This window comes from Drosophila albomicans, chromosome 2L (genome assembly GCF_009650485.2).
Source record: "Drosophila albomicans strain 15112-1751.03 chromosome 2L, ASM965048v2, whole genome shotgun sequence".
Taxonomy (NCBI): Eukaryota; Metazoa; Arthropoda; class Insecta; order Diptera; family Drosophilidae; genus Drosophila; species Drosophila albomicans.
Genome location: NC_047628.2, coordinates 25,402,757 through 25,425,423, shown reverse-complemented (window position 1 = coordinate 25,425,423; position 22,667 = coordinate 25,402,757). Strand labels below are relative to the sequence as shown.

Sequence of the window (22,667 nt, the reverse complement as noted above, 5' to 3'; positions counted from 1 at the left end):
AAAATAACGTAAAAACATTTAAGAAAATTCATTTTTATTTGTCCTATATCTATACTAGTGCAATTTTCATCAATTTTCGAAATCTGTGAACGCGTCCGAAAATAAACGTTCTTCATAGGTTCGAGACACTTCTCCACAGCGTTAATAACCGCTTCTCCATATACAAGGTGAAAAATATAACATAATCGTTGTGTTTTGTGACTAGCGTAGTTTTTATTACACATAAATAGTAAATACGGGTTCACATAGTACAAATTGAGCCTTATTGTAGCAGAGTTATGAACTCCGCTATGAGAGGTTAGATGAGCTTTTTTCACTTGGGTCAGCTTAAGGGGTTTTTTTTGTATGTATATGTGTATACGTGTGTATTTCTGCCTTGGGTTAGTCATGCTATTATGTATCTAGTGTTGCCAAAAAATAAATATTGCTTATTGTCTATATTGTGTACTCGGCGAGTACGATAAATAGTTGCGTTTCTTGCATGAGGACAAATGCCTAAATGCAATTCGACCACACAATAATAATGTCTGCTTTTTTTGATTGCCACAAATTGCATCCCGATGATATGTATTTCCCATCGCCTTTTCTTCTTCTTCTCTTTTAATTGTTGGTATGGGTGTAATAGAGCACCGTATTGCCCGGTAGTTGCCAATGCGAGGCCTTCAGTTCGATCAGCTGGAGCAGAGTGCGACGTATCGCAGCAGCAGCATCGCCGGCATTGAGGAACGCATCGCGCACCAAGGACATGAGCAGCTCCAGTTGCTGTGGCAGCTGTTGCTCCATGTCCTGGCCAATGCAGGTGAGCACATAGAACAGGCATTCGATCTGTAAGAAAGGGAAATATTTGGGGAAATTTAGGGGTATTTTAAAAATGATTGAAAGCTGCAAATGGTTTGTGTCTTCGATAAGCAGTGCTTGAAATACAGGCTATGCTCAACATAGAAATTCATAACTGACTAGGAAATAAATCAGAATTTATAAATTAAACATTACCTCGGATAGAGAACGCACAGGTGGTCGAACGCAATCCTCGCAGCATTTGGAGAGCAAACTGAGCAGCACCAGAGGCGGCGGCGTTCCCTCGCTGTGGGTTCGCAGCTGGAGCTGGCGGCGTTTCAGCTGGCAGAACATTTCCGTGAGAAATGCCATGAAAGCCGTGAAGCGGACACGCGACGGTGACTTCATGCCCTGTATGGCAAACAGCAACTGTGAATGGATCAACGAATGAATAAATTTTGAAATTATATTATTCTCTTAAAAATTAAAAGTGTGAATCACTTTCTTTTTTCACCTTAATCAAAAATAAGTATTAGGAATTATATATTCAAAAATTTGAAAATCAAAATATAGTCCTTTCCAGAACTCTAATTACTTAAATTCCTCAAAACAAAATAAGTATTAGTAACTATTTAAAAAAAAAAAAAACTTTAGAAGCTATTTCACACGATTTATTACCTCAATAAAAGATAAGTAAGATTGTTCTTCCAAAAAATGTGTCTACTTATATAGAATTTTTTATTATTCCTTTTAAGATCCTAAAATTTATATATGTATGTTCTTGCCTAAGCTGATATTTTACTTTTCTCTAAACTTATATAGAATTTTTCTATGATTCCTCTTAAGACCTTAAAGTTGATATCTTTTTTTGCCTAATCTGATTACTTTTCTCTAAACTTCTACATCTATCTTTCTAAAAGTTGATATCTCTTCTCCCCTATATTTACATTACTATCTTTACTGGCCTAACCTGTTATTTTACTTTTCTCTAAACTGAATTAACTTCTCTTACCTTCTCACGCTCCTGATACCACTGACGGCACGTGTTGAGCAAGGCCTCCAGGAACGTCTCCTTCTGCTCCTTGGCGATAATGTTGAGGCACAATCGGGAGATGGGCAACGCAAAGCGACGACTCTCCACGGCACGCTTGATGAACTGCGACGTCAACTCCATGAGGCAGCGTGAATTCAACTTATTCGGATCCTCCAGGGCGGTGTCAATCAGCGCCTGTATCTCGGGGGTAAACTGTCCGATGTCGGCCACTTCATTGCCCAATCCCAGACCCAAACCGGCCATGCCCCGAGTCAAGGCATCGGCGGAGGAAAGCGACTTGGAGCGCTGCAAAGCGTTGCCATTCAAGTAGGGATCGAGGCCATTCAGCTGATAGTGCTGTTGTCCATTGCTGTTGTAGTGCTGTTGTCCGTTGCTGTTGACGTACTGCGTCTGCGGCTTCTGTGCCCTCGGCTCCGGTGCGAACTTGACGCGATTTGTGGACTGAGGAGAGAAGAGGGAAGCGTTAGTTATCAGTGTGATTACTCAAAAGAAAGCCTCTCCTCTTACGTGGAGTATGTTGCCGCTGGAGGGGGAATTCATGAGCGGAAGTTGTCCGCCCAACGGGCTAATGGGATGCGTGACCAGAATGGAGCGATGACGTCCACTCAAGCTGCTCAGCGATGACATGTTGCCCAGGGAGAGACCCGCCTGACGTCTGTTGAGGATGGCGGCATTTTGTGTGTTGTGTTGTCCAGCAGCTGTCGCTGTTGTCACATATTGTTGTGGGAAGATGAGGGACGAACTGGAAGAATGTTGTAGATTGTGGTTTAGCTCTGCAAGAAGATGGTGCAAGAGGAATAGAGTTGGGGTATTAAATATGGTTTGATTGTTACCGATTATTCTCAAGTGCCTCGGCGCTCGGCGGTGGCGTCATTGTGAACTCCTGTGCATTAATATTCAGCTTATTGCCACCACCCCCAATACCACCACCAACACTTGCAACACTTGCACCGCCGCCACCACCATTTGAGACACTTGTGGCCAGCTCACAGCCACGAACATCTGCATTTAGTGTTGTGCATCATCATCATCATCAACATCAACATCATTATCATCATCACATCGGATGGCACGAGGATTAAAGACACACAATGGAATATACAAAATAAGTACGAGCATAATATGATTGTTTTTTTTTTATGTTTTGTTTTGGGAGGAGGTTTGCGGGGAAGTTGGATTGACATGAGTTATAGACAAAAGAAGAAGAAAGAAATCAAAGGAATATGTATTTTAATAAGATTTGAAATAGTTCAATACGAAAAGGCAAAAAAGTTTGAGCTGCTGTTAAAAAGCTATATAAAGAATGATCGATTTCATTATTAAAAATGAGAGCAATTCCAAAAAGAATTTATGTTATTAAGTGCACTAGATTTTAAAGCAACAAAAGCGCCAAAAAAGTGTGAAATAAATAATAATAAAGAAAAGAAGAAAATAAATATTGATCACAAAAATGCATTGCTATGTTAATAATTTTTAACAGTCGCAGCGACTGTTAAGTTATTAACAGAAATGCAACATAATAAGATACATTGCTTTGACTAATATGAGCCGCATTTTATAAATGAATGATTTGTCTAATAAATAATACTACATAAATTTAAAATAATGACAAAATGCTTGAAGTTTAAAAAGTGAGGAGCAGTCACAGTGACTGTTAAGTTTTTAACATAAAAAAATGTAACATAAATTGCTGCTGTTAAACAGCTGCCAAGCAACAGTTATTTGTATAATATGAAAAGCATTTAATTATTGAATGAATTTGCTTATAAATAAAACATAAAATTTAAAAGTAAATCAAAATTGTAAATAAAAAAGGAGTAGAAAGTGTGGAGAAAGCTTTTAAAGAGGCTTCACAAGAAATGTTAACTTACTTGGCGGTCTGTAAATATCCATTGCTGGCTTGCCACGCATCTGTCCAGCCTGATTTCCAGGCACATTGAACGCCAGACTGCGTCTCTTATTAATATTCTACAAAATAAATGCGATTAATATTCTATTTAATGAATGAAAAGCTAGAAATCTTACCTGTTGATTTGAGGTGCGAACAAAACTGCGTTCTCTGGATATAACACCGGGCATCATGGGTTGAAAATCGGGAGATTTGCGCACCTTGCGAGCATCGTTCTGTTGATTATTATTATTAAATGTAGCTGCTGAGATTTCCACTTTCTCTGCCATTGTGCTGCTTTTCTGCTTCTGTTTTCTTCTTATTGGTTACAACTAATTGAAAAACCTAATCTTTGGTTTTCTTCTTTCTTTTTTTATATGCTTATAAAAATGTTGCTTTTTCGACTTATGTTCCGTTTAGTTCAGAATATAAGCTCTATATATGTTTTTTCAATATTTGAGTAAAGTTGTACATATCACAATTCTTGTTTTTTCATTTGTTTTGTTTTTGCTTTTTCTTTTTTTAATACAATTAACTAAGTTTAGTTCTTTTTTTTTCGTAATCTCGTTTCCTTTATTTTGTTGCAAGACAAATTGTAATCCTCCGTTTAATCGGTATTAGCGTGGTCTGCAAATTGATAGAAAAGTAAAAGAATGTGGCATGAGTTATGAGTAGACCAGTTCATCCTCCACAGAAATCCCAGCAAATTGTGTGTGGGATTGCTGCAGTACAGAAACCTCATGAAATAAATGTGGTAGAGCATCGCTTGATCAACTAAGAGACACTCTATTGTTATTAGCAATTATATAAAACGGTTTTGAATATATATATATAGGGTTTATAATTCCTATGAATAACTTTTAAGCTATTTAAATGTTAAATTTTGGTACTTTATTTAATGCGTTCATTTTAAAACTGAAACCTTAGCTTCGTCTGCAACCAAAGAGTCTTGTCAACAAAAACTGTAACTCTAGCTTATGTGGTCTCTGAGTTCCAGTTGTTATTAAGCATGGACGGACAGACAGACGGACGGACGGACGGAAGTCAGTGTCAAGCGTTATAATACCCTTTTTGCTTTATAACGAACACACGTACAAACAATCAGGTAAATATTGTAGTTGATGACTCGCAGCCAAAGAGCAAGACAGAGAGAGAGAGAGCAAGACAAACATAAACTATTCGCACTCACACTCATGAGTGTTCCAAGCTCTTCACATCATCTAGTCGGAGGTCTGTTTAACCGGCTCAGCTTTTGCTTTTGCTTTTGCGTCGGCGCGTAGGAGTGCATCTGGTTTTAAGACCGACATTTTGGGGAGCGCACTTCACAATCGACTTCGACAATCGACAATCGCATGACATCAGCTTTTGAGCAATTTATTTCTAATTTTTCAGCACGCTTGCGGGTACTCATAAAGTGTATATTTGCCTGTGTGTTTGTGTTTGCTAGCTATTTTTGTCGAAATAATAATATTTAGTTATAACTATGAGCAACTAGTCGATAATTTAAACAAATAAACAAACTGCACTTAAAACTGCGTAGCAATTGATCATTCTTTCTTAATATATAGTATAAGAGTTTTCTAAAAGGCAGTCATAATAGTAATCTATTTCTGAATTTAATTTAGTCAACTTTTCGTTATCATATTTGATTTAATAACTCAAGTTTAACGTAAGTAAATTGTATTACGCGAAGTTGTATTAGAGTTTTGTATAAGACAACCTTTTAAATATCTAAATAATTAAATACCGCTAAGTCTAATACTGTAAAACAAAGATGCATTATTACAGTTTTGTAGAAGACTGACTCTTATAATAATGACAGTTCTTTAAATTCTTTAATTCAGCTTCATCAATTCTTCAAATTTGACAGACTAAACCAGCTTCTTATACAGTATACGACTTTTATACAAGACAATTTGTCATAATACACATAGCAATATGTCAATTCTTATTCAACTTCACATATAATTCAATCTAACACACTTATACGTCTTCTTATACAGTATAAGAGTGTTGTATAAGACTGCCTGTCACTAAACTCAGTCTTTTCTGCCAGTTTTGTTTGTTAACTATTTGTTTCACAAAAACTCTTTGCTCTACTCACCTTTTAATGCAAATAATATGTCAATCCAATAATAGTTTAATAGTTTCTTATAATTTTTATTCAGGGAGTTTTCGTTGCTATTCGCACTCTCTTGCTTTGCTTTGCTTGCCTGCTAATTGCGCTCTGTCTCCTTCGCACTCTCTGTCTAGTTCGGCAGAGATTAAAGAATCGTCGTTATGGATATTCGCTTGCTTGCTTTTGCTTGTTGTTATTGTAGTTGTTGTTGTCGTCGTCTTCGTTGATTGTCTTCCTCTGGGTCGTTGTAGTTGTTTGTGTTGTTGTGATTCGTATAGAGATATGATTGCATATGTGTGTGTATAATCATTTACTTTATACTAGAATACGCTGCGTCGTGTCTAGTATCGTCTCGTCTCGTTTAATTATGCTTGGCACATACGCTAACAATAATTCCAAAAAGCAAACGAAAAAAGTTTTATTTTAATTATTATTTCACTGTTGTCAGTTGTGTGCCTTATACAAAACTATGAATAAGTGACTTCTGTCTTTGGCATTAGCTGTCGCACTCACGCACACACTCAACCATGCACACATGCAGTCACACACACACACAGTTGGATTGGATCTGATACAATTGATGATTGTGTCTTGTTATTCTTTCTCTTTTGTAGCGAGCAGCTGTTTACGAGTCTACACGGGGTGAGTCAATGGAGCGGGTGTCAGCTGCGACGCCCACTTCGACGCTAGCGGCAGCGACGTCGACAGCGGCTGCTGTGTTAAGTATACGCACCGTTGACGCTGACGTCGGCTGCAGTTGCATTAGCTGCTGCTTCTGCTGCTGATTCTTTTTCCGCTTGGCGTTGTCTATTTTTGGTTTGTTGCTTTGCGCTTATTATTCGGCTTCGCACTCTCGTTGTGTTTTTTTTTTGTTATTTTTATAGTTGTGGTTTGTTCGCGTAATTTTTTCTTTTCGTTTGCTTTTTCGTTGTTAGATCGCTCGCTAGTTCTCTCAGTTATTACTCACGCACACACACACACACACACTCGCACATATGCAGAGACATGTAGTATAATAAGCATAGATATTAATTTATTTTTATGTTTTTGCTTCGTTGCCGCACGCGCTGTTTTGTTTTCCTACAAATTCTGCGTTGTAGAATGTAGAAGACACATATATAAATATATATTTATTTGCAAATTCTACACATGTGTCCATACGTATCTATATAATCTATGTATGTATCTATACTTATATTTTCTATATATGCAGTTATTCTTCCGTTTCCGTTTGCTTTGCTATGACGTCGTCTTTTCGATAGATTCTTGCATTTTTGTGTATTATTTATTCGTATCGAGTCTACTTAGTATTTGTATTGGACCAATATGATTTCCGTTTGGCGATCGCACGCTTCTATTTATAAATATAATTCCCCCCAAAAAAACTATGTGTATGTATTGTACTCTATATGAATCACATAATAGCAGCAAAAACGAGTCGTTTGAGCTAAATACAAAAAAAAAAAAAATTACCAACAATGCTGCATTTCTTTCCTCTAGATATATAAATATAAATACATACTATATACGTATATACACACATACATATATATATATACATATATATATATATATAGATATAGTTAAGAATCACACTTTCGATTTTACTTTCGTTGCAATTAATCATACAAAAAATTCACTTCGATTGATTATTGTTGTGTTCGTTATTCAAATTGGTTGCAAAGTTTCAAAAGACATTCGCACATCTGCAAGTATTTTATTTTATTTATGTATCGCGATATATTTTTTTTATGGTGTAGGTAATGTGAGTATCGTTTAGTTGCTACACTCGGTGGCTTCTTTTTGTGTCTGCGTTTAAACTTAAAAATTAAATCATCGGCGCGAGCGATCAGTTAAAGACTGAAAACTTGATGAATCGCCGCCACAGGGAAAAGCTTCAGCGAGCGTCGCCCAGCCCAACATATGATCTCACATGCGAGAGAGCGAAAGAGTAAGAGAGAGTATTTTATACCAAAAGAGAGTAAAAATACTCATTCAAGGGTTGTCAAGTGCGTCGTTGCAGTTGATGATTCAAAATACTTCAGTTAAAGTGCATAAAGAATTTAATTGACATAGAGAATGGCTTTTGTTAAGCTATTAGCATTATTAAAGCAAGTCAATTAAGATGGCAAAAACAAAATTTGTTGTAAAATAATTTTGAATGCACTAACAGAGTTCATCCTATGATTAATAAAAGGTAGATTTATCGACTTATAATGAAACCGCTAACTTATTTAAGTGTTTTGTTAAATTTACTTCAAAGTTTTCCCTTACAGACTTTAAAGATGAGGATAGGAGTTTATATTCGTATGACGCATTAATCAACTATTCAGTTAGTTATCTAAAATGATGAAATAATTGATTTTACCTTCCTTAAAGTTGTCAATTCCTTTGATTAACTTCTCAAATTGTGCTTACTTGTGTATAATTTAATTTGATAGTATATAATTTAAATACAATATTGATTCTTATAAATATACAGATACAAAATGATATCGAGCCACAACTCGGAGCTCGCTAAATAATTGTAATTAAAAAATAAACAGCATTACTTAACATACCAAAAAATGGAAAGTGAGTCGCCGCATTCGGCTCGCATAATAAATCGACTACTTAGTGGGCGTGCCTATCGAGCTGTTCAATGAATGATTTAATCGCTCCTCCTCATCCTTGTCCAGGCCCAATGCCATGGTCAGCAGCTTGACCACACAACGCTGCTCATGGACTTCGCCTCCCTTCTCATTCGACGTTATGTCCTTCTCCAGTTTTAGCTTCTCTTCGGCCGCCATCAGAATGCCCTCCTCAATGGTGCTCTCCGAGATCAGGCGATAGATGGTCACAGGACGTTTCTGTCCCATGCGATGACAACGATCCTCAGCCTGCTTATCGTTGTACGGATTAAAGTCGATGTCGTGTATCACACAGGTGTCGGCTGCTGTCAAATTGATGCCAACCCCGCCGGCTTTTGTCGACAAGAGAAACACAAAGATTTCGTCATCGTCATTGAAATCGGTGATCAAATCCTGACGTTCCTTTACAGCTGTGGCGCCATCCAAACGACAGAAACCCCAATTTCGTATCCTCAGATACTCTTCCACAACGTCCAGCATCATGGTGAACTGACTGAAGAGCAGCACACGATGTCCCTCTTCCTTCAGCTTGGGCAGCAACGTATCCAGATATTGAAATTTACCCGAATCGCATATCAAATTGGCTGGTATCTTAACATCGTACAATTCCTAGAAAAAAGCAAATTATTCTACTGTCTTTAAATGTAAATAAGTTACGTACGTATTTGTTGCACAATTGATACACTTGGAAATCAGACATGACAGCCAACTCCTCGAAGATGTACTGTTCATTTGTCTTCTTGTACAAAGTGGAACGTGCCAGCCGCTTAGAGAATCCACGCAGCTGTTCATCCGTGAAATAGTGACGCATTAGCAGCGGATGATTGGCCATGCGACGCATTTCCATCATAATGGTGACGCCAGCGCGATCGCTGCTGCTGCACACCTCTCCCTTGTTATTCGAATAGTACTCAACGAGGTCCTTATAATGTTGTTTCTGTGACGCGCTCATCGGAACTTTTTCCTGCACAAATGAAATCATTGATTAGCAAACTGTTTGTTATGCATTACTCCTTAATTTACTTACCACATAACTATGTTTTTTGGGTAAATTGTTAAGCACATCGTTCTTCAGTCGACGCAACACAAATGGTTTCATAATGCGCTTGGCACGCTGAACCTGCGTCTCCTGGAACTGTGACAACTCCTCCTGATCGCCATCAGTTTTGTTTTTCTACAATAGAAACACATCATAAATAGCTTGCTTAGATAATAATTGATATAGTGCACACCTTGACAAACAAGGATTTAATGTCTTCAATGCTCTTGGCAAAGAACTTGGGCATCACAAAGCACAGCAAGGAGATCAACTCGAGCAGATTGTTCTGCAGTGGCGTGCCAGTTAAAAGTATGCGCATCTCTGCATTGATGTTGATCAGATTGATATAACGTTGCGTTGTCATGTTCTTCAGCATATGCGCCTCATCAAATATGACGTAGTGCAGCTTGCAAACGCGAAACATTTTCCGTTCCTCGGGCGTGGAGCCAACAATGTGATAGCTGAATAAAACAGAGATCGATTAGCTTCGAAAAAACAGTTTGTATAACAAATTATTTACGTGGTAAGCAGCACATCGAAGCCAGTGAAGCCATCCTTGGCGAAACGCACGCGCATTCTCCGCCTTTCATCCTGCGATCCATGATACTTTTCAACAACCAAGCTGGGACACCACTTGGCCATCTCAGCCTCCCAGTTGTCCAGTGTGGACGAAGGGACAACGACCAAGTGGGCGCCCTTGCTTAAGCCATTTTCCTTTAGATAGGCAAGAAATGCAATGATTTGTATGGTTTTGCCCAGACCCATTTCATCGGCCAGAATGCCATTCATCTCCTGCTTGTGCATCACAGTCAGCCAATTGAGGCCAATCAGTTGATAATCAGCCAACTGCATGCTAATAACAGTAACAAGAGATTAGCTTGGAATACAAAAGTACAATTAAGGCATATCTTACCTGGATGTGAGAATCTTTGGCTGCTCCACAATGCTAGAGCCACTTGCTATGGCCGCCTCTAATCGGGTGACCATGCCATTGCATTTGCTTAAAATGGTCGCCACTGTGTTCTGTTTATTAATCAAATCCTGCGCATAGTTAAGTAGATCCGCCGACAGTTTGTTAGCCTCCAGTTTCTGGCGTATATCCGCCCAATCCTTGAACGGTCGCAGCTCAATCAATGCTGTGGCCTTCTTCTCGGACAGCGTTTTTACCGATTGGAGCTCGACAATTGTCGCACTGTTCATAAACTGAAACACTTTCTTCCGCTGTCCGGTCATTTTGGTGGCCATTTCAGTGTCGCTGTCATCGCTGTCGTATACTTGATCCTTCGACTGTTTGACATCATCATCATCCGAGTTTTCGTAGTCCGAATAATTGTTGCTATTGGATTTGCTGCCATGCGAAGCTTTGCTACTGCTACCATTCGACGTGCCGTGCTTTAGCTTTGGCTTATCCACTGGTCCATTGGCCTTCGGCTTGCAGTGCTCCTTGAGGTAGCGTATGGAAGCCGCCACATCCCAATTTGTTCGCGACAACGCATCCTGTATGGCCTAAAATGGTAATATTTTAAAAATAAGTAATATTATTTAAAGCAGGCAACATTTTCGTTAAACACTTTCAGTTAGCTATAATCAAAAATTTGGCATTTCAATTGGCCTATTTCAAATTCTTGACCTGTCGGCCTTTTTAGTATTATCTTTGTAGTAGACGCCATTGTAGCTAGCACAATTTGTAACATCATAAAATTAAATAATTTTCTTTATATTTAAAAAGTTTTCTTGATGGCATTCATTTAAAAATAGCAAACAATTACAATTATAGTTTACTAATATTAAATTCTTGACCTAGGATTCAGCCAGCGCAACATACACATTTTGTATGGACGCCACTGTACGGGAACAGCTGTTCAATGATGCCGGGCCCGAATACCATTTATACCGAGAACACATGTATGCGAAGAAGCGCGCGCTCTTCTCCCCACCCCTTCCCGGGTCTATTGGCAAAGAAAACCAACACCAACAGCAACTTGTGTTTGTGTGTGTGTGTAACTTACCATTGTATCATAATGTGGCATTATTTTTGCTGCCGCCATGTAACGCTCTTCTTTTTCCTTCACCGTTAATTGCATTTTGATCTTTTTGGGCGTTTGACAGTCAGCGCTGTCGCTGTCACTGTCAGCCATCACCTGGATACGCTTCTTGCCAGGCACACGTTCTGTAGAAAACACAATTAGTAGTAACACCAGCCAAAGCTCACGCACACACACTTAAAAGAAAAAGACACAATGCCTACCAGTTCTCCCCGGGCTTGCTGAGGCAGCTGCTGCATTCTTATTTATGCGAAATTGTCGCAAATCGTTTAAACTGGACTTGGAGACAGTTGGCGCTTGACTTTCTGACATTTCTAGGCAAGGATACTTGCAGCTGCAGTTATACACTATTAATTTAAAATAAGTTTTTGAAATAAGTGTAATAGTTTTAATATACAATCTCTCAACTAGCGTAAATTTTCCTACAAGTTTGGATTCGCGAACCAGCGTGACCGCAAGTCATATTTCTAAAACATACTATTTTACTATGAAATTGCATGAAATACACTAAAAAAGACCGTTTTACATTGAGAAAAAATAATGCGGTTTAATGGGCGCGAATTTTTGAATTGCTAAACTTTTTCCATGTTTCTGTTTTTTAAATTAAGACTTATTCTAACTAACAAATCAAAAATAGTATTTATTAATATTTACAAAATTCTTAATCGTCTTGACTGGTAAAACTGATAAATTACACTTATTGGGCGACATATGGTAAATACCAAAAAGGTAAAAATAATATACCATCAAAGCAAATGGCAGCCCGCCAATAAAATGCACTAATGTTATCGGGTTGTGTTTCGGTAGCCCTGTCGGCGTAATCGACGTTATCGCGACGCCGTTTACAGCATCCCTCGTTGAATTTTTTCACCAATTTGTGTGTGAGGTTAATATTTATTTCGCTGGCTGCTAACAAACAAAAAATTTCAATCTAAACGTTTACAAAATCAAACGGAAGCACAACAATGGCTGGCGGCAATACACCGCGTGTGATACAGGTGACTAATATTGCGCCGCAGGCCACCAAGGACCAAATGCAAACGCTATTTGGCAACATTGGCAAAATCGAAGAAATCCGACTGTACCCCACCATCAGGGATGTCTCCTGCCCCGTCCAGTCGCGCATTTGCTACGTCAAATACACCGAGACGAGTAGTGTGCCAGTCGCTCAGCACTTGACAAATACCGTTTTCATCGATCGTGCACTCATCGTTATCCCGGTGCTCGCTATCCCTGAGGAGTATCGTGCCCTGGAGATGCTTAAGAATGGCACCATTGTGCCAGGCCTGCAAAAACCCGATTCTAAATTGCCACCAGAGGTGATCAATCGGATCGAGGGCCAATTGCCGCAGCAAGTGATCAAAACCTACGATCCCAAGCTGGTGGAATTTAATCTGCCCGAATATCCGGCGCTGCCTTCGTTCTACGATGCTCGCAAGATTGAGGAGATCAGGCGCACCATTATTGTGTGCGATGTGCGCAACGAATGGCGTCTGGACGACCTCATGGAGTGCTTTCAACGTGCCGGCGAAGTGAAGTACGCACGCTGGGCCGAGAAGGATAACAAGACCTTTTGCATGATTGAGTTCTGTGAACAGACGAGCGTCATTCACGCTCTTCGGCTGCAGGGACAGGAGTTCAAGGGTGGTCACCTCAGTGTATACCATTCCACGTACTCCATTACTAAGCCCGAGGCGAAATCCAATGAAGCCGCACAGGCAGAGATTGAGGAGGCCATGACCATTGTGAAGGAGGCACAAAGCATGATTTCAGCGGCCATTGATCCCGTCATTGGCATGCTGGCCAAGGACAAGCGACGTCGTTCCCGTTCACGCTCCCGTTCGCGCGAGCGTCGCACCAGCAGTCGCAGCCGATCGCATCGCTCCAGCTCTCGGCGACGACGTCGTTCCGGCTCCCGGGAGCGACGCAGTGTCTCCAGATCGCGACGCTCGCGTTCGCGTGGCAAGCACTCCTCCAGATCGCGTAGCAAACGCTCGCGTTCCCGCCATCGTCGTAGCAGCTCACGATCCAGACGCTCCCGCTCCAGAGGTGGCAAGCATTCGCGTTCGTCACGCTCTCGCGGCAAGCGATCCCGATCACGTCATCGTCGCAGCAACTCACGCTCCAGACGCTCGCGCTCGCATGGCGTTGGAGGTGGCAGCGGAGCCGGAGAAGGAAGAGGGGGCGGCAGCAGTGGAAATGGCAAACGGTCTAGATCACGTGAGCGCAGCAAGAAATCGCATCGTGCACGTTCGCCACGATCGCGCAGCAAACGCAGCTCACCATCGCCGCCGCCAGTGAGCAGCAGCAGCAAATCTCGCTCAAGCCGCAGCAAAGATATTGCACCAATATCATCCAGCACCAAGTCATCGTCGTCATCCTCGTCGCGACGTCGTTCCCGGACTCCCGAGTCATCGTCACGCAAGCTGAAGGCAATCAGCGAGGATAACAACGAGTCAAAAGCGAGTTCCCGTAAATCTGTGAGCGTTGAGAAGTCGGATAACATGGATATATCCAATTCACCCTAGAAAGATAGAGAGATCAACTATTCAGAGAGATTTTGATATAAAATACACTTCAAAACCAAACTAATCTTACTTTTGCTTTTTATCTCAAATCGAAAAGAATTCGATTGGATTTTGTATTCGCTGATCTGTAGTTCCAAGTAAAAAGTTCATATTTCAAAATTCAGCATTTATTTCCTCCCTCTATTGTTTATTTAAGTTAAGAAGCATTACAACAACATACAATACTAAAATTGTTAGCGTAAGTTCATAAACTTTGTGACTGTTTCAATCGAGGACTTACCTTGCAGATTAAAAACACTCAAACTAAATTTCGCTGAAAGGCAGTTTTTAAATGCAAAAGGAAATAAAAAGTGAAGCTAACTGAACGTTGCACGTTAACTTCAAATTCGATAGCTTAAAATTAAAACTGGATCAGCTAAGATATCGATATCGATTAACAAAACAACTGATCTTGGCTTACGATAAAGTGCCGATTAATAATGTTGATTGCCGATAAGTATAAGGCCGCTTTACATTGGTGTTTTAGTGAGATACAGCCGCGAAATATTTTGTATATTACAAATCATACATATTATGTATAATATATTAATGGATATAAACATTGGTATTTCGCACTGTGCACGAAACAGCTGTTGTAGTTTGTTTTGGGGCCTGTCGCTATAGAGCTTTGTGCCTCCAAAAGAGCTTTTTGCTGAGCGTAGCCGGTTGGAGGCGGAGCTTTCGCTCTCTTCACTCTACAAAATGCCGACCGGCTGCAAAATATTTTTGAGTTGTCATCGAACGTTCACCGCTTGCACTTGTCGCGCAAGAAAGAGAGGAATACAGAAAGAAAGAGTTACTGCCGTGAATTTTATATAGATATCAGTTTTATTTTTATATTGTACGTTAAACAATTAAGATTTTAATTTGTGCAAAATGTCTGCAGTTACCAAAGGTTTGTCTGTTTGTTATTGTATTTTATGTGTTTGTCCCAATTCTGCGATACATCATCATCAAGCCAAAGTGAACTTTGGACTTGTTGACGTCTTATCTGCCTCTCTGTCTCTCCTGTTGCCCCCTAGTGCTGTTAACAGTAACGAATGGGAATGTGATGGGCAAGGGGGGAGCGACTGTGTACTTTGGACCTGTTGAATGAAAATCAAGATTTGCCTAATTTGAATAATCATATCGTGTATATTATATGCTTATGTACTATGTGCTTATCTCTTGTGCTCTTCAGGCATCTACATTGTGGCCGCAAAGCGAACGGCCTTTGGCACCTTCGGCGGTGCTCTGAAGAACGTCAACCAGACGCAGCTCCAGACGACAGCAGCGAAAGCAGCGCTGGATGCAGCGGGACTCAAGGGAGAGCAGGTGGACACCGTCATCGTGGGCAATGTGATTGCGGTAAGTCTTGGGATTGTAATCACTATAACATAGATTACAAAAATTTAATATAGATTTCTAATATTTTATGATTTTGACGGGTAATGTCGAAGTAGATAACGAGTAGCATATATATAGTCTTTACTACAAACATACATGATTATGGTTGAAGAAGATAACTTATATAGTTTTAGCTAAAATCACTTAGATTACTAAATAAATAGACTTTGAAATTAGAATTGATATAAATAGTTCTAGTTCGATAAAATGGCTTCGATGTAATTAGTATGTATAATATATTGTTTAATATTCTTTTCTCTCCACCTTTAGTCCTCCTCCACGGATGGTATCTATGTGCCCCGACATGTGGGCCTCAACGTTGGCGTGCCCATTGAGAAGCCCGCTTTAGGCATCAATCGCTTGTGCGGCTCTGGCTTCCAGTCCATTGTGAATGGCGCTCAGGATATTCTGGTGGGCGGTGCCAAGGTGGCGCTCACTGGTGGTGTGGAGAGCATGTCCCAAACACCATTTATTGCACGCAACATTCGCTTTGGCACCACTTTGGGAGCCAACTACAATCTGGAGGATGCTTTGTGGGCTGGACTCACTGACACCCACTGCAAGCTGCCCATGGCACTGACAGCTGAGAATCTGGCCGATCAGTACAAGATCACCAGGGAGCGTGTGGATGAGTTCTCCCTGCGCTCACAAAAGAACTGGGAAAAGGGACAACAGGAGGGCGCTTTCAATGCTGAAATTGCGCCCATTAAACTGAAGGTCAAGGGAAAGGAAGTGGACTTTGTGATCGATGAACATCCGCGCCCCAAGACGACCCTCGAGGGTCTGGCCAAGCTGCCCTCGCTGTTCAAGAAGAACGGCGTCGTCACAGCGGGCACAGCTTCCGGCATTTGCGATGGCGCTGCTGCTGTTGTGGTTGCCTCTGAGGAGGCTCTCAAGGAGTACAATCTGAAGCCACTGGCACGTCTGGTCGCCTTCTCCTTTGTGGGCGTCAAGCCTGAGATTATGGGCATTGGCCCCGTGCCCGCTATTCAAAATGTGCTCCGCGTTTCTGGCAAGAAACTGGAAGATATTGACCTGATTGAGGTAACTCTATATGCCTAGTTTCAATAGACTTTAGATTAATGCTTTCAATGATTGCAGATTAACGAAGCCTTTGCCGCACAAACGTTGGCATGTGCCGATGCCCTCAAACTGGATACATCCAAGTTGAATGTGAACGGTGGCGCCATTGCTTTGGGTCATCCACTCGGTGCCAGCGGCTCCCGCATCACCGGCCACCTTGTGCACGAGTTGCAGTAAGTTTCCCTAGTGATGAAATCTCTTAAATCTTTACTCAATATTCCATATGTCTTTGCAGGCGCAAGAAGTTGAAGTACGGTATCGGTTCTGCCTGCATTGGCGGTGGTCAGGGCATCGCTCTGCTGCTGGAAGCCGTTTAAATTCCAATCTGGATTTTACATTTACGTTTAGATTAGACATTGATTGAAAAATATATATAGCATTATGGACTGATACGATTTTGGATTCATGTGTTTTACAATTTTACTTAAAAAAACTTCTTACAAATGAAAGTTTTTATATGGTTTCTAACAGAAAGGTGAGAAATGTTCCTTTCTTAAAACGTTTTGTGTAGAATAATGAATAGAAAAGATTTTCAGTTTATGGGTTTTACAAATTTATTTTTGAAAACATTTTGCAAATCGGAAGTTTTTCATGCGCTTTCTACAAGAAAGACGAAAACTATTCGTACTAAAATTTACATACTCGTATATTATTTCAAAATTGCTAAAATGTTGACATGCAATGAATGGAATTTGTAAAGAATCTCTTAATGCATCTAATATTACAAAAACGTGTGTTGGGATGTTGTTCAGTTCGTTTGGGCGCTGGTCGAGAATAACGCCAGGACACCACTGGCAATGCCAATGGAGAAGATGTAGTTCACAAAAGGCGTTGCATTCTTCAGCAGGAAGAAGCTGATGAAGATGATGATGGCCAGGTAGATGGCGTTGTTGTAGAAGATCGAGTATGTGGTGGCCTCGTAGTCGGCAACCTCATTCTTCTTCCACAGGATGCGCTCATCCTTCTCCTTGCGGGTGACCTTCTTATCATCTCCCAACTGACGGTTGACCTCACGGGTAACGGCTTCTTCGCGGCGTGCGGCAATCTTGTGCTTCAGCTGGAACTTGATGTTCTTGTAGGCTGTGGCCATCAGATAGGTGCTGGCTGCGGTCACCAGGACAAACAGAATGGAGCTGGGCAGCAGATCCATGTTGTGGATGCGCCAGAAGAGCCCTAGACAACAAACATTTCATTCATTAACTTGACAACGTGTCACTATTTTGGTGTAACTTACAAATTGGCAGCGCGGAGACGATGAAAGCGTTGCCATAAAATATCGTCGCCGATTTTGTGCTGACATTGCGACTGAAATCCTGCAGCAGCAGCTCCTCCTCCTTGGTAAAACCAGATGATTGCACTTTTTGTTGCTTGCCAGAGCCCATTTTTAGTGAGTTTGTGTGTTTTATTATGTGAAAACGGCCAGTGAAAGTTACAGCTACAACTCCTCAGCCTCAGCGACTACGACGAAGAATAAGAGTAAAGCGTACACGAAGGCAATCGAATCGGCAAAGTGACAGCCGCTGTTGTGACGTGTCAAAACGTCAAAAACCAGAGTGACCGTACCTTACACCTCAAAATATGCGAAGATTTTAGCCGAAGGGTTTTAACAATTGGCGCAAATATTTAAACAGTTTTCATTGCACGAGCAATGCTTAATTGTGTTATTGTTTTATTTTTGTAATATAAGGCAATTATTAATGTAAAATCACGAAATATTCGCCGCTCTCTTTATGGCGTGATTTAAATATATTTTAATTGGAGAAATAAAAAATGCAGGTGTTGTTTAATAAAATGCATTGAAAAATAAAAAAACTAAGCAGAAAAACAATTATTGTTCTTTATCAATAATATTAACTCTGTTATATCTTTTCATAATAATAACTTTAAAATAAATTAAAAATTGTAATCATTTGAGTACAAAGAAGTACTAGACAATCGAAGAACCAGCTCCGCTTGTGAATTGCTCTCCCAATCGATAGCAAAAATCGATTACTCAAAGTCAACAGAGGCGCAACAGGTTCTGTAACAGCTGTTTTCGCTTAAACATTTTGAATATTAAGGTAATTTAAAGAGTAAATAATTATTGGCATGCATCCATACATTAATAAAATCTGTTTTAAATACACGCATTTACTAACATGACAAATTGGTAGCTCGAAAAAAACGAATTAACCTCTTCAGCTTGTCTTCAATAAGATCGCGTCCAAAGGTCACTTGCACCTCAACATGATTTTCAAATTGTATATTTTCAAGCATAAAGATGATGCGCTCCAAGCTCATGAACCTGGTGCCCCGTGCTGTGGCCACCACTAGCAGGCAAATGTCCACAGCTACTAAGTTGACAACGGTGCAAGTTGATGATAAGACTGGAATTGCAACGTTAACAATGAACCGGCCACCGGTCAACGGACTCAATTTGGAATTACTGCGCGATATTCATCAGTCCATTGAGGAAATTGAGGGCAACAAGAGCCGCGGTCTCATATTGACATCTGTAAGGTGTTCAATTTTTTTATTAGCAATTATGTATTACAACTATTCAACTTGCAGTCGAATCCCACAATCTTCTCCGCCGGCTTGGATATCTTCGAGATGTACAAACCAGATAAGGAAAGAATTCGTGCTTTCTGGACCGCTCTCCAAGATGTTTGGCTGGCGCTTTATGGCAGCAGTGTACCAACTGCAGCAGCCATTAATGTAAATTGAGCTAGATATACTTGAAGTTCATATATTAACTACTCTTCTCTTTACAGGGTCATTCGCCAGCTGGTGGCTGTTTGCTGGCCACATCTTGTGAATATCGTGTCATGCTGCCCAAATACACAATTGGCTTGAACGAAACCAAACTAGGCATTGTTGCACCCAAATGGTTCATGTCCACGTTTGAGAGCGTCTTGCCGCGTCGTCTTGCTGAGCGAGCCTTGAACCAGGGACGCATGTTTACCACCGAGGAAGCACTGGCAGTCGGCTTGGTCGATGAAGTAGCCAACAGCAAAGAAGAGGCGATAGCCAAGTGTGCCCAGTTTATTGGCACATTTGCCAAAGTTAATCCGTTGGCCCGCGCTCTAACCAAGCAACAGCTCAGGGCTGAAGAGTTGAAACAGTTGGAGGATGAACGCGTACAGGATTTGGAAAAGTTTATTTTCTTTGTTAATCAACCAGCCGTTCAAAAGGGACTGGGCATTTATTTGGAAAGTCTGAAAAAGAAGGCCACAAAGTGAACGAGAGCTTTTAATAAAATTTGAAAATTTTGTATTCACATTTGCAATAAACTTGAGTGTGAAAATTTACATGGGTTTATTTGTCAAAACCAGAAGTTGGGCACACCTTTTGATGCGTGATCAAAGCATGATATACAAGTGATATGGAAGTTGTTTTTACACATTAGCGCCACTCTGACGTCACGACTGTCAACCGCATAGAGTTTTTGTGACGTACTCATTAGTTATTTGAAATGCACACACGAGCTTACCTTATATTTTGTGTATCATGTGATCAACAGTCTCAAAAATGTTGCGCAGCCAAACAAAACTTTTCGCATTGGGCAAGCGCCAATTATGCAGATCGATGTCCAAGTCCTGCGACTTGACCCTGGTTGAAGTGGATGATAAGACGGGCATTGCAACGCTTACGATGAATAAACCGCCAGTTAACAGTTGCAACCTGGAAATGATGCGTGCCTTAAAAGACTCAATGAAACAGATTGAAGGCAACAAGAGTCGAGGTATAATCTTGACATCGGTAAGCTTAAGTTTATTTACATTTGGCAGTTTTTTATCAGAGTTGTTATCTTTGGCAGTCCAACAATAAAGTGTTCTCCTCGGGCTTGGATCTAAATGAATTACGGAATCCAGAACAAGAACGCTTAGTAGCTTTTTGGAAGGAATTGCAGGAAATGTGGTTAACACTGTATTTAAGCAATCTGCCTACCGCTGCGGCCATCAACGTAAGTTCACTACCCATTTAAAGAAAATAACTGACTGGCATGCCTTGTTCCACAGGGTCACGCTTTGGCTGTTGGCTGTGTGATGGCTTCAGCTTGTGAATATCGGGTCATGTTACCAGGCTTTACAATTGGCATTCATGCCACTAAATTTGGCTATGTGGTGCCGCCGTTTATAGTGAACAGCTATCTAAGCGTCTTGCCCCGTCCTGTCGTTGAACGCGCTTTGCTGCAGGGAAAGATCTTTAGCACCGATGAGGCACAACAAATAAATCTTATTGACGAAGTGGCCAACAGCAAGGAAGAGGCTTTATCCAAGTGTGCTAGCTTTATTGGCAGCTTTGCGGAAGCGAATCCTGTAGCCAGAGCACTGACCAAACGGCAGCTGCGAGCGGAATTTGCTAGGACATTGCTAGATGAGCCAGAAGCTGAACTAAAAGAGTCTCTGGAGTACATTACTTCGCCATTGTTTCAGGATAGCTTGGACGCATATCTTGCGAAACTGAAGAGCAAGAATAAGAAGTAATCTCAGTTGCTTTTTTCAAAAATATTGCATTTACTGTGGTAATAATCACAGCATTTAACCAGGGTTGTGGGCAATAGATGGATTAGTTGATTAGGTGTTTAGGTAACCATATAAGTATGTAATTGGTTTTGTTTTGTTTCTAAATATATAAATAGTTTTGTATTTCATAATATGGCATTTACATTTTTACAAGCGTAACAACTGTGTATTGTTGATATGTTATCAGCGAATTGTTTTGTTTTTATGTAACCATGGCAACTGGTTTTGCATCAAAAATACGTTAAATTACTCGATATGCAACTTTGCCTTTGACAATTAATCGATTGCACATTATGATCGATAACTGCGCAACAGGTCGGCATTGTTTACATTTTTCATAACAAATACGCTTCTTATTTGCCATTTATTAAATGCTTCGGTGTGTATAGAAAAACATCAAAAGTGTGCATAAGAAGTGGGTGGAGTATAAAAGTCCATCAACAATAATCATTGCATAAAATTAATCAATACTTTCGCTGATATAGCACTGAATCCAAAGGTCACTTAAAAGACTTGGACTTTTGAAACAAAATATGATGCTGCGATCAAAAGTTTTAAGTCTGCTGCCCCGTCCCGTGAGTATTCGCAGTAGCAGCAGACAAATGTCTACGGCCACCAAGCTGACCATTGTGGAGGTTAATGATAAGACAGGCATTGCAACACTATCGTTAAACCGGCCGCCAATAAATGGACTCAATCTGCAATTGCTGCAAGATCTGCAGCAATCCATTAAGGAAATTGAGAGTAACAAGAGCACGGGACTTATACTAACATCGGTAAGGTATAAATATAGACCATGTATAGATGTTTCATCACTTGTTGCATTTCTAGGCGAATTCAAAAGTGTTTTCGGCAGGAATTGATATACACGAAATGTACAAGCCCGACAAGGAGCGAGTGCGTCTGCTCTGGACAACACTGCAGGATATTTGGGTCACCCTCTATGGCAGTAAGGTTCCCACTGCGGCTGCCATTAATGTGAGCTCTACATATTGATATTGACAAGAGTCTCTATCTAAAGTTTACTCATTGACAGGGTCATGCGCCGGCTGGAGGATGCCTGCTGGCCACATCGCTCTAGTATCGCGTCATGCTGCCCAATTTTAGGATTGGTTTGAATGAAACCCAGCTAGGCATGACTGTGCCTATCTTTTGCATATTCAACTACTTGAACGTCCTCCCTCGGCGTCTTGCGGAGCGTGCGCTCAATCAGGGACACATGTTCACCACAGAGGAAGCTGTGGAGTTGGGCATGGTGGATGATGTGGCGCAGAGCAAGGAGGAGGCGCTGGAGAAGTGTGCTCAGTTCATTGGCTCATTTGCCAAAGTCAATCCTGTGGCGCGTTCGCTAACTAAACTGCAGTTCAGAGCTGCCGATTTGCAGCGATTTGAAAAGGAGCGCGAAAAGGATTTGGACATTTTTATGACGTTCATAAATGATCCACAGATGCAGGAACAACTTGGCGTCTACCTGCAGAATCTGAGCAAAAAAGCAGCCAACTAAAAGGTTATCCCGTCTTTTTTTCTTCTGAAGATATTATTTCCAGCAGTGCATTTATTAATTGAGTTCA

At 40.7% G+C, this 22,667-nt stretch overlaps 7 protein-coding genes and 1 pseudogene across 12 annotated transcripts; 5 read left to right on the top strand and 3 right to left on the bottom strand.

Annotated features, from left to right (window-relative positions):
• Positions 1–188: 188 nt before the first annotated feature.
• Positions 189–7,702, bottom strand: LOC117565824 (uncharacterized). 5 transcript variants are annotated; one of them, XM_034245128.2, is made up of 10 exons: positions 7,435–7,702; positions 6,572–6,927; positions 5,824–6,221; positions 3,857–4,346; positions 3,703–3,799; positions 2,665–2,833; positions 2,339–2,573; positions 1,790–2,272; positions 994–1,206; positions 189–825 (listed from the first exon to the last, which is right to left on the bottom strand). In XM_034245128.2, exons 4-10 carry the CDS (start codon positions 4,007–4,009, stop codon positions 601–603), a joined length of 1,575 nt encoding a protein of 524 aa, XP_034101019.1. In that variant the 5' UTR covers positions 4,010–4,346; positions 5,824–6,221; positions 6,572–6,927; positions 7,435–7,702; the 3' UTR covers positions 189–600. The 5 variants fall into 5 exon arrangements, with proteins under 5 accessions (XP_034101019.1, XP_034101021.1, XP_034101020.1 ...); XM_034245130.2 differs by having other exon boundaries at positions 7,447–7,702; XM_034245129.2 differs by having other exon boundaries at positions 7,468–7,702.
• A 557-nt stretch (positions 7,703–8,259) lies between these two features.
• LOC117564829 (SWI/SNF-related matrix-associated actin-dependent regulator of chromatin subfamily A containing DEAD/H box 1 homolog) lies at positions 8,260–12,315 on the bottom strand. Of its 2 annotated transcripts, XM_052002860.1 has the most exons (9): positions 12,297–12,315; positions 11,756–11,886; positions 11,517–11,677; positions 10,421–11,013; positions 10,028–10,360; positions 9,701–9,968; positions 9,496–9,642; positions 9,130–9,432; positions 8,260–9,077 (listed from the first exon to the last, which is right to left on the bottom strand). In XM_052002860.1, the coding sequence occupies exons 2-9, from the start codon at positions 11,862–11,864 to the stop codon at positions 8,448–8,450; spliced, it is 2,544 nt and encodes an 847-aa protein (XP_051858820.1). In that variant the 5' UTR covers positions 11,865–11,886; positions 12,297–12,315; the 3' UTR covers positions 8,260–8,447. The 2 variants fall into 2 exon arrangements, with proteins under 2 accessions (XP_051858820.1, XP_034099645.1); XM_034243754.2 differs by lacking the exon at positions 12,297–12,315 and having other exon boundaries at positions 11,756–12,010.
• A 71-nt stretch (positions 12,316–12,386) lies between these two features.
• On the top strand, positions 12,387–14,388 carry LOC117565896 (probable splicing factor, arginine/serine-rich 7). The gene has a single exon (XM_034245242.2). It carries the CDS (start codon positions 12,518–12,520, stop codon positions 14,078–14,080), a length of 1,563 nt encoding a protein of 520 aa, XP_034101133.1. The 5' UTR covers positions 12,387–12,517; the 3' UTR covers positions 14,081–14,388.
• Positions 14,389–14,847: 459 nt separating this feature from the next.
• Positions 14,848–16,980, top strand: LOC117565897 (3-ketoacyl-CoA thiolase, mitochondrial). Its single transcript, XM_034245243.2, has 5 exons — positions 14,848–15,014; positions 15,300–15,466; positions 15,776–16,549; positions 16,607–16,761; positions 16,824–16,980. Exons 1-5 carry the CDS (start codon positions 14,996–14,998, stop codon positions 16,903–16,905), a joined length of 1,197 nt encoding a protein of 398 aa, XP_034101134.1. The 5' UTR covers positions 14,848–14,995; the 3' UTR covers positions 16,906–16,980.
• A 144-nt stretch (positions 16,981–17,124) lies between these two features.
• On the bottom strand, positions 17,125–18,087 carry LOC117565901 (translocon-associated protein subunit gamma). Its single transcript, XM_034245248.2, has 2 exons — positions 17,823–18,087; positions 17,125–17,761 (listed from the first exon to the last, which is right to left on the bottom strand). The coding sequence occupies exons 1-2, from the start codon at positions 17,968–17,970 to the stop codon at positions 17,337–17,339; spliced, it is 573 nt and encodes a 190-aa protein (XP_034101139.1). The 5' UTR covers positions 17,971–18,087; the 3' UTR covers positions 17,125–17,336.
• A 465-nt stretch (positions 18,088–18,552) lies between these two features.
• LOC117565899 (enoyl-CoA delta isomerase 1, mitochondrial-like) lies at positions 18,553–19,832 on the top strand. Its single transcript, XM_034245244.2, has 4 exons — positions 18,553–18,648; positions 18,842–19,082; positions 19,139–19,285; positions 19,342–19,832. The coding sequence occupies exons 2-4, from the start codon at positions 18,849–18,851 to the stop codon at positions 19,807–19,809; spliced, it is 849 nt and encodes a 282-aa protein (XP_034101135.1). The 5' UTR covers positions 18,553–18,648; positions 18,842–18,848; the 3' UTR covers positions 19,810–19,832.
• Positions 19,833–19,895: 63 nt separating this feature from the next.
• LOC117565900 (enoyl-CoA delta isomerase 1, mitochondrial-like) lies at positions 19,896–21,227 on the top strand. The gene is made up of 3 exons (XM_034245246.2): positions 19,896–20,329; positions 20,388–20,534; positions 20,590–21,227. The coding sequence occupies exons 1-3, from the start codon at positions 20,099–20,101 to the stop codon at positions 21,055–21,057; spliced, it is 846 nt and encodes a 281-aa protein (XP_034101137.2). The 5' UTR covers positions 19,896–20,098; the 3' UTR covers positions 21,058–21,227.
• Positions 21,228–21,400: 173 nt separating this feature from the next.
• LOC117565898 (enoyl-CoA delta isomerase 1, mitochondrial-like) lies at positions 21,401–22,632 on the top strand (annotated as a pseudogene).
• The last annotated feature ends 35 nt before the right edge of the window (positions 22,633–22,667 follow it).

Bases quoted from the DNA above. Each gene is read 5' to 3' on its own strand.
- LOC117564829 (XM_052002860.1), bottom strand. From the start codon at position 11,864: ATGTCAGAAAGTCAAGCGCCAACTGTCTCCAAGTCCAGTTTAAACGAT. The intron at 11,678-11,755 runs GTAGGCATTGTG...TGTTTTCTACAG, and splicing joins AGCAAGCCCGGGGAGAACTG to AACGTGTGCCTGGCAAGAAG. The intron at 11,014-11,516 runs GTAAGTTACACA...TTACCATTTTAG, and splicing joins TGCCACATTATGATACAATG to GCCATACAGGATGCGTTGTC.
- LOC117565900 (XM_034245246.2), top strand. From the start codon at position 20,099: ATGTTGCGCAGCCAAACAAAACTTTTCGCATTGGGCAAGCGCCAATTA. The intron at 20,330-20,387 runs GTAAGCTTAAGT...TATCTTTGGCAG, and splicing joins GAGGTATAATCTTGACATCG to TCCAACAATAAAGTGTTCTC. The intron at 20,535-20,589 runs GTAAGTTCACTA...CTTGTTCCACAG, and splicing joins CTACCGCTGCGGCCATCAAC to GGTCACGCTTTGGCTGTTGG.
- LOC117565901 (XM_034245248.2), bottom strand. From the start codon at position 17,970: ATGGGCTCTGGCAAGCAACAAAAAGTGCAATCATCTGGTTTTACCAAG. The intron at 17,762-17,822 runs GTAAGTTACACC...TTTGTTGTCTAG, and splicing joins CGTCTCCGCGCTGCCAATTT to GGCTCTTCTGGCGCATCCAC.
- LOC117565897 (XM_034245243.2), top strand. The intron at 16,550-16,606 runs GTAACTCTATAT...CAATGATTGCAG, and splicing joins AAGATATTGACCTGATTGAG to ATTAACGAAGCCTTTGCCGC. The intron at 16,762-16,823 runs GTAAGTTTCCCT...ATGTCTTTGCAG, and splicing joins CACCTTGTGCACGAGTTGCA to GCGCAAGAAGTTGAAGTACG.
- LOC117565896 (XM_034245242.2), top strand. From the start codon at position 12,518: ATGGCTGGCGGCAATACACCGCGTGTGATACAGGTGACTAATATTGCG.
- LOC117565899 (XM_034245244.2), top strand. From the start codon at position 18,849: ATGATGCGCTCCAAGCTCATGAACCTGGTGCCCCGTGCTGTGGCCACC. The intron at 19,083-19,138 runs GTAAGGTGTTCA...TTCAACTTGCAG, and splicing joins GCGGTCTCATATTGACATCT to TCGAATCCCACAATCTTCTC. The intron at 19,286-19,341 runs GTAAATTGAGCT...TTCTCTTTACAG, and splicing joins CAACTGCAGCAGCCATTAAT to GGTCATTCGCCAGCTGGTGG.
- LOC117565824 (XM_034245128.2), bottom strand. From the start codon at position 4,009: ATGGCAGAGAAAGTGGAAATCTCAGCAGCTACATTTAATAATAATAAT. The intron at 2,834-3,702 runs GTAAGTTAACAT...CACTAAATGCAG, and splicing joins GGATATTTACAGACCGCCAA to ATGTTCGTGGCTGTGAGCTG. The intron at 826-993 runs GTAATGTTTAAT...CCTTTCTTACAG, and splicing joins CTGTGCGTTCTCTATCCGAG to ATCGAATGCCTGTTCTATGT.